The sequence below is a fragment of the Hypomesus nipponensis genome, chromosome 22 (genome assembly GCF_054491055.1).
Source record: "Hypomesus nipponensis isolate SF chromosome 22, ASM5449105v1, whole genome shotgun sequence".
In the NCBI taxonomy this organism is placed as follows: domain Eukaryota; kingdom Metazoa; phylum Chordata; class Actinopteri; order Osmeriformes; family Osmeridae; genus Hypomesus; species Hypomesus nipponensis.
In genome coordinates, this window is record NC_140382.1 from 4,477,203 (window position 1) to 4,486,502 (window position 9,300).

Consider the following 9,300-nt stretch of genomic DNA (forward strand, 5'->3'; position numbering starts at 1 on the left):
AAATTAATTCATCAAGAAGTCATAGGGATATTAAATGGGAAAGTGATGTCATTAGGTGTGCTTGCGTTTGGCAAGAGCACAACCTATTGTAATCTCAGATATATATTTATAATTTATTATGATTTATTTCCCCATGAACCCTAAAAAAAACTTGAATATTTCACCCGATAAATAAAATCTATCAATTTATTCGAAGTAGCCTAAATCACAAAAAAAATCACCCATCTGAATCAAGTGGTGAGGCACCTCCTGTCCTACCAGTAGTTTAGAAGTTTGGAATTACTCGATTTGTTTAATGATATATACCGCGTGTGTTAAATGAGCCACCCTGGACCTTAAGGAACAGTGTGAAATACCCCAAAAACCCAGTCAATCACCCCTTTAAAGATGCAAAAGGGCAGTAAATTATACCCCCCCCCCCGTTTCATATAGCGATCCACCACAACCATAAATAGTCACCCCCCCAAAAAATCACAGCTTTGAATCAAATAGTAGGGCATCTCCTGTCCTACCAGTTGCTCAGAAGGTTCGAATTGTCAGACATTTATTGTGATTTCTAATCATTTCAATGATAGTACGTCATATATTAAAAACCAACCCATTTCTATCGTGATATATTAACCCATTCCTGTGGATAAATCTCACAATGCATTCAGATCTGTAGCTTTTCAACAGACAACTCCAGGTAGGCCCCATTTAATTTTCTGGTGAACCTCTAGGACCAATAAATTATGCGGTGAAGTGTGCCATAAAAAGCTTTTGATACTAGTTGCAAAAATGTAATAGTTAGAAGGGAAGTAAGATTTTGACAACACTGTTTTTCATACCTACCGAAATCCCCCCCCACCCCCCCATATCTTGGGACTATAAGATCTGACACACTCCAACTATGTAGGGATGTGGACAATCTGGATGGTAACACTAACTGTGTAATAGCTTGTAAACTGGTATTGAATACAATACTTTTTCACTACTAGACCCATTTATAATGAAGCATTGATATTTCTTTGTATAAGAGGTATTGTTTTTATTGGTGTATATATATATATATTTGCCATTCCTAATGTTTGATCATTCATTATCATTCCACATATTCGTCTTAATGTTTTTCCAAAATCTCAGGTTGGCTGTGACAGCTGCCCCAGATGGTTCCATCAGTGTTGTGTTCAAATCAACCTGACAGAGGGATACGTCTGTGCTGTCTGCCGTAAACAGACCTGACCTGTTTTCATGATCAAGCCTCAGACTTGTTAAAACTCTTATTTAAATTGTCACTCTATTTCTTTCTTTTTTTCTACCTTTTGTTAAATATATCATCATAGTTTTAAAAAATAAATTTGATGAAACCAATCAGAATTTCATCATATTAGAATCTTTTTACTAGCCATTCACAAATGAAGCACTGTACATTGCAAGTGGGAAGATACTAACAAGGCGGTGGGAAGCAGGATCTATAAAAAGGATATGATTGTAAACACAAAACAGTGGCAAGTACTATACTGAGAGGGAAATAGAAGTTGAATTCATAGGAGGGACCTAAAATAATGTTGCCATACTCATTTACCAGACGATTCTATTACAATTGGCATATAGTGCATTTAGTAAGTAGCCTATAATAGCAAGTAATCAAGAATCAGAAGTGAATAGTTCTACTAAAAGTGATTCGTACAAATGAATACAAACAAAGATGCTCGCTTTTACCAGACAGTGACTATGATAACAGCAGTCACGACTACAACATAATTCACATGTTACCTCATTCCAATAATAGGACAGTGTAGCACAGCATCAACATTGTTTCTCAAGTGCAGCTCAAAATCACGTCTATTTTTCGTGAGACAATCATTCAGATTTGACATGCAGCACAACAGACAAATCGTATAGGCTCTCAAGTGTAGCGCAACATCACTTATATTTGAATGAAACATTAATAAAATAGCCTACTGACAGTTTCCTCAAAGCCTAAAAAGAGGGAAACTAGGCTTAACATTTTACATCATCCCGATATCAATTTTTGTAATCTATATCGCCCAGCCCTAGCTGCTGGGTAGGGTTGCTGTTGGATCAGGGTGTCGGGGGTACCCCTCATGCATTCAGGACCTGGGGATAATCACCAAGGAGTAGGTGGGAGTTATGGACAGTTGATGTTAAGTTCTTAATGCGTGTCATAGTACTCATGACATAAAATGAAAAAATTTATATTGTTTGATATATCATGTTTAAAGTAGGCTTTTTACACAATGTGTGATATTAATTACAACTTAAAATATATTGGATCGATACATTGATAATATTTTTGCAATAAAGAACTACCTCGTTCTCCTGGGAGTCCTGGGGGCCCAGCAGGTCCCTGTCAACAATCTGTGGGTTTCGGAGGAGAAAGCATTTAACATGAAAATATCTGTCATATTTATTAAAACCTTGATTCATTTGATTCATAAAGTGCACTTCTAAATAAATAGAACCGTCAGATTGTGTCAGAAGGAACATTGCAGCAAACAGACCCACCACCAAAATATTCGATTTGACTGTATGTGTCGTGCTTGCTTAAATGACTTTACGTCACTCAGAATCTGACCTCATTTTCAATGTCATTCTTGCAACTGCCTGTTGATCCTGGAAGACCAAACACAAATGCATGAGCCCTGAAGACAACCTCTTTGCTCTCTATCATAGGATCATTGTATATTCAAATGGGAATACAGATTTGAAACAAAAGAAAGGTTACCCGCTGCTTGCTGATAGAATGTACAGCATATGCAAGGGATGAAACAAAACCTTATCCAGTGGCTATTTACCTGTCTCACAGGGTCTCTCCATCCAGGGTGAGAGGTTGAGGGAAGGGAGGCCACTGCAGCTGACAAGAGGGTTTGTTCTCGACCTGATGCGGAAAGGGTCGCGGGGGACCATGTTGATTCCAGTGTTATCACAGATGATACGACTCAAAGAGACTGCCATCAGGGAAGCTCTTTGCCTTGAGGTGAAGACGCCTGGCTTCTCGTGCCACAACCTGGCAACAGCAATACAGTAACAGGTGAAACACAGCCTCATAATACATAATACATTTCGATGCACCAAAACCCTTACCTGTCTCCCTGGCGAATCCTCTTAAACTGGTTGGCTATGAGACAGGCGAAGAGTGGGCCCACACGTCCATCCCGAACGAAGGGCTCGGCCACACCTCCCAGCCAAACATCAATGTTGGCTGGTGTGCCGTAAAGCTGTAGGAGCCTGCGGGCCAGTGCCGGGTTGTTCAGGACCTGTGTCAACTCTTGTAGGTTTTGGGGCTCAGAGAGCCCACAGAACCTGCGCCACTTGTTGTAACCTTGAAGGGAACAGGCAGTGTAAGTTGGCATATACTGTAAATGTACAGTTATGTTTCTGTTCACTTTCTTTTATTCTATGCAGTTAAACATGATTTTGTTTGCCTTTTTTGATGTCAATAGTTAACAATAGAACAAAATGGAATGCCTTTTACTGAATGTATAAGCCAGAATGTGTAAGAAAAGAGATTACGCTGTGCATTGGAAAAAGGCCTGGTGGACTGTTAATTCTTATAAACGATAGAGGGAGGTGAGTGTCAGCTGTCGGATTAAACTCCGGAGGAAATGGAACAAGTGAGTTTTTAAGTGGGAATGGAGAAGGCGGAGTGTACCGGGCAGTCCGTGGTCACGTCCCCTCTGCATGTTCAGAGAGGCCAGGTCCAGAGCTATGTGCATAACAAACTGGAACAGTCTATCCCTCAAAGCGTCCACCATCATGTGGTCCTGAGTACCCAACTTGGCCGGACGGATGATCAAACCACGGAGGAGAGGGTCAACACCACCTGAAGGAAGAGAAAGAGAGAGACACACGGTATCAAAGGCTTCTCACTCCCGGGTGATGTCAATCGGACAGGCGGTTCCTCCATAGGCCCTTGCCTTGTCACTTACCCTCAAACACCACTCTCCAGGGGGTGAAGAAGGCCTCATACAGAGGTACGCTGGGAAAACGACGATTGTCATTGAGGTTTTCGTCAACACGGAACACCAGGGGCTGAATGGCGAGGTGGGCAAAGCGGTATGCAGCCGTAGCAAACACGTTGGCGATACTTGGATCAATGGCCTCATTGTAACCAGGATAGCGACCTAGCTGACGGTTCATCACATCCGGGCCCACAATGTGAGGCAGGTAGTCCCGGAAGACTAAAATCTGATAGGGGGATGGAGAGATACTGTGTATGAGGGCAAAACGGTGAGAAGAAAAACGGTGTGCAAGCGTGTGCGTGTGTGCATGGGTTACCTGGGCGTAGGCGCCCTGAATCTTGCGGGCCTCTTGGTAGAGTGTCTCACTGTCCCACTGTGGGTTGATGCGACGCAGCTGACGAGCCAGCCGGTTGTGCTCACGCACAAAGAGTGTGTGAATGGATGTCAAGCCGATATTCTCATCCACACGTGTATCACCTGGGGCGAAGATAGTGACTCAAACATCCACTTATATAGTCACAGGCACCATCATTGTAAAAGTTCCAATTGACAAATGTCCACAGCCAACCACTGAACCTAGATGTTTTAAATCGTCTCTGCCTTCAGTTTCTGGCTGCCTTAAGTTAAGTTTGTGGTTGACTAAAAGGTGTTAGCATATTGTAAGAGAGACACAGTTGAGGTCGACCAACCTGCAAAGAAACAGGGCACTTCCTTGGCATTTGTGTCATTCGTGATCCTTTTGCGCGTGGCGCACATGTTGCCATTGAGGGTGGCGAAGGGGAGCAACTCCCGCCCGTTGTCTGTAAACTCGGTGTTGACGCGCATAAGGCCGCCGTCATCCGTCAGGTTACGGAGGTCCAAAGCCAGCTTCTCCTCTGAACCATATACTTGTCCTAGGTCTAGGAAGGCTGTTAGAGCGTTGATCTGCTCCCTCTTGTTGCTCACACCGCCAAACATGTAGGCTGTGTTTCCTGTGCCGCAGACAGGTGCAGATCTGAAGACAGGGATGCAGTTGTTGGGGCCAAAGGGAATGCGAGGGTCCCGCCGTGGAATCTGCTCTCGAAGGATGGTATATGGTTACTGGCAAAATCGTTGAGTGTTTACAATGTAGGATGACCCATTTATACACAATCAAGCACACTTCCAAACGTTAAACGTATTCAAAACTCGGGTAGTGAAAGTCACTGACTGGGATGGGGAAGCAGGGTTCTGAGCGCTCGCAACTCTCGTCGCAGTCCAGGCCATTGCTGAAAGAGCGGATGCTAGGGGAGAAAGGCGTGAAGGTCAGGTCGTGGTCATTCCACTGGCCAAACAGGGTCACGAGATGGGTGAACTCTTGATCGCTCACCACGGCCTCATCCGTTGTGTTCACAATGAGGTTTGAGACCTCCCTGACCTGAGAACAAACGGCAGAGAAAAAAAAAGAAAAAAGGTGTATTCATGACCAGTTTTAAGTACCACATTTAAGGTGATATCTTGCTTTCATTTCTAAGTTCTGCTTCTACAGTCATACCAGAGGAAGCACGAAGTTGTTAAACCTCTTATTTTGGTCCCAGCCTATAGGCTCAGAGACGCCATCGTCATACTGGGCAGGTAGCAGGCGTGTAAAGGGGGTGTTGGAGGCCCCCAAGAAAGGGTTCTTCCTGGAAAATAGACATTGAGAAACCTAACTTTAGAAACCCTGCGGGAAGGGTTTTCAAAATGTGCAGTGAGGCTTGGCCAAGGTTCAAAGAAACATCCTTAAACTTCAGCTGTTTTTCCTCAAAAAAATACCTTCATGTTTCACAACAGACTAACCACACAAATGTGTTGGTACCCTTAAATGTATGAAAATAATTATATTATTATATTATATTTGAAGTCTGAAAAAAAGATAATGTGGTTGCTTTTATAAGAGGTCTATAGGTCGTGTTCACACTTGAAGTTCGGTTCTCTTGTTTCTTTTAGTTTGGACCAAAAAAGAAAATGATTCATTTAGTCCTGGTTCGCTTAGCGCTCACACTGGCATTTTTAACACCGAACCTAAACAAATGGCATACAGATAAAGTTTGTTTGGAATCCAAGACCCACTATTCAGGCGGTCTCGGTACGCTTGTTAGGTGCACAAAGATTCAGATGGCAGTGTTCACACTTGTTAAACGAACAGACTGAGCAATCGCACCAGAGTTCGTTTTAATGTAACCAAACCTGCCAACGTGTAAACAAACCCTTACAAGTTGTTGCAGACACTTGTAGCTGTGCGATACTTGTCGATGTTGGGGGTGGAACGACAGGATGGAGGCCTTACTCTAGCCGCACAACCAGTTACTCTGACGATGGTTTCAATATCCTGGTCTGAGAGTATATCTGAGGTGACAGGAAATGATTATTAGTATGTGTGTGAGTGCCCGATACGTCAGCGTGTGTGTTTCTCTGTTTGTTTGCATGCCTATGTCTAACTGACCTGTTGCATTAATGGAGCGTTTGTGTGCATGGTGTACATTGGCTTTGATCAGTCTCAGGGTGTTCTCCATGTAGTCTGCAGCTCTCACTGCGGACCGTGTGTCTCTGCGCGGTTGCTTGTAAAGGCGTAGCACATCTGAAGGCTTGACTGACTCGCTACGCACTCTGGCCAGACTCCTGAGGCACAAACAAACATACACAGATAATTGATATAACATGGCCTAGCACCGCTGTGTATCTATTAATCACTGACAGGAATACGAAAAGCTGAAATATTTAGAAACCCAGAAATGTTTTGCCTGCATTGACCACAACTGCGATTAAAACGATTTTTAATCGCATTGCGATTTCTTGCCAGACAAACAGTTGCTGAACACTGATTAGAAGTACTAAGACAATTATGCAAATAGAAGATGGAAACCTGTCAGCTTCACTCACTTTTCTCTGGAGTACTTATAGGCATCGTCCACAATTCTCTTTGCCTCCTCCAGTGCACTTCTTATGTAGGGGCTGCCCAAGCTTGCCTCTGTTGATCATGATAAGCAAAATAGGTCTAATATGATATATGCACATGAGATTAAGAAATGTGGCCTGTCTGTTTATGTTTGCTACCTGATAGGACAGAGTAGTTGAGTATCAGCGCCAAGCCCAACGTCAGAAGGAGAGAGGGAAGGAGATTCATCTCTGAAATAATGATAAGAAATGGTGTTGAGATGCCATAACTGGGAGTTACATTCCCTTAGATGACTCTTAAGGACACAACATCATTTGGCACAGCCAGGAATCAACCCAGAAACCTTATGATTAATAGCCTGATTCCCTAACCGCTCAGCCATCTGACCATCGATCCCATCTGAGTTCCTCAAGAAGACTCTTTGGTCAAGCCAATAATATCACAAAGAATACCAAAGAAACAAGTTTTAAGAAAAAATAATATATACATTTATATATATATATATATATATATATATATATATATATATATATATATATATATATATATATATATATATATATATATATATATATATATATATATATATATATATATATAAATGTATATATTATTTTTTCTTAAAACTTGTTTCTTTGGTATTCTTTCTATATATATATATATATACCACCTGTATTTAACAACTATGACAAAAAAGGGCTTTATAATCACACATACATACATAAACAGTAGACACAGCTTTGAACACAACCTACCAATCTACTTTGAGTTAGATGTTCACGCATAAATAAAAAACAACTATGACCCTCATCTGTAAAGTAAGTTAAGTGTAAGGCTTAAATCATCCTACCTGTGTGAGTCTTCTACAACTGCATGAATTGGAAGACCAGCCTAGTGTCATATCTAACCAGGAACTGTGTCTTTATAGAAAAAGGTGAAGCCTCACCCTTTATTGTGTTGCTCAAGAGGGCAGTATGTTTCTCACAAACCGCCACTTACCTCTTCCTCCTTTCCACTTAGAGACCTTGTCTCATCCCCTCAATGATTGATGGAATGAAGACTGCTTTCTATAGTCCCATAACTAATAGCTAACTATAAACAAAAGAAAATGTTGAGGGTTTTAAGGGACAAGTGAAGACTCACTTGTTCAGGTTAGATTTTGAGTAATCTCTGTCTTTGGTCTATTGATAATTTGTATGTTTTTTTATTTATTTTATTGTTTATTTTTAGACTTTTATGTTATATTGACAATGTACATTGTAAAGCACTTTGTGACCCTGTCTGTGAAAAGCGCTGTATAAATAAATTGTACTTACTTACTTACTCGCTTACTTACTTAACGCTACTTACAAAAGGTGGTTCATTGGTGTATTTCTCGGCCATGCATAGTTTTTGCATTACGTACTGTATCTTTATTGCCTTATCTTTCATTAACTAATGACTACACACCTTAAAGCTTTTGGGAAACAAATTTTGCACAGACATGAACCCACTTTAATTACCTTGGACAAGATCACCGTCAAGGTTTCTATCTAAGGGATGCATAAATTTAAACTTTAGTTCCCCTGAAGAACCACTATTTCACCTTCAAACTGTGTCTCTGTTGAAATTGGGCCTTAAATGGAAATGTTGCTTCTCCTACAGTATGTTGACATGGCGTTGCTGTAAACTATTTCCACACAGAATGTTAACTAGAAGGAACGTTCTGTGCAGTAGAGGAAGTGAGTCAAGACTTATGTTACATGGAGATAACTTTGATGTTACTGCTGCTAGCCAAGCCAATTATGTTACAGACACCCTTTTCTCTTTTCGTGGGCTGCAGCTCTCTGTCAAATATCTTACAGTCAGAGTCAGACGTACTAAAAGAAGACAACACAATCAATTCATTTCATTCAGATTCATTTAGTGAGTCATTCATTTTTACTCCCTCATTATTTGTATCTGCTGATCTTAGATTTATCTGTAGACACATTACCACCTTCATATTTACACACTCAACTTTCCACAGTGTCCAATGTCATTACTATCTGAGCATCTTAGACAAAGCTTCACTGATAACTTATACCACTAAACCATAATGAAGTGGGACTACTTCTATTGAGCAAAATTACCATGGGAATGGGGGAAGGAAATCATATATAAAAAAAGACCAGGAAATTCCCTGGTAATGTTTGACTTTCCTCAGTACTTGTCAATGAATCATGTAGATGTATGTTTTGAATTGGATTATTGTTCTGGGTTAACCCTGACTGGAGCACTTTTCATCTCAATACAATTTATCAATCAAAATAAGGTATTGGGCTTAGAAGTAATAGATTAGAAATTAATGGCGGTAATTCTTTGCAACAGGGTTGCGTGCCTTATTACTGTGTGTGTGTGTCTGTATTTAAGTGTCTAAGAGGCAAGTGTGTAAGAGGTGAGAGATAAGATAACACTATT

At 41.0% G+C, this 9,300-nt stretch overlaps 1 protein-coding gene across 1 annotated transcript; it reads right to left on the reverse strand.

The window, feature by feature from the left end:
• Nucleotides 1–1,352: 1,352 nt before the first annotated feature.
• On the reverse strand, nucleotides 1,353–7,776 carry LOC146236049 (eosinophil peroxidase-like). The gene is made up of 16 exons (XM_084686702.1): nucleotides 7,712–7,776; nucleotides 7,020–7,091; nucleotides 6,846–6,933; nucleotides 6,409–6,584; nucleotides 6,179–6,311; nucleotides 5,479–5,608; nucleotides 5,155–5,361; nucleotides 4,655–5,018; nucleotides 4,282–4,442; nucleotides 3,933–4,191; nucleotides 3,656–3,826; nucleotides 3,088–3,325; nucleotides 2,799–3,010; nucleotides 2,579–2,616; nucleotides 2,314–2,361; nucleotides 1,353–2,100 (listed from the first exon to the last, which is right to left on the reverse strand). Exons 2-16 carry the CDS (start codon nucleotides 7,087–7,089, stop codon nucleotides 2,086–2,088), a joined length of 2,310 nt encoding a protein of 769 aa, XP_084542828.1. The 5' UTR covers nucleotides 7,090–7,091; nucleotides 7,712–7,776; the 3' UTR covers nucleotides 1,353–2,085.
• Nucleotides 7,777–9,300: the final 1,524 nt, after the last annotated feature.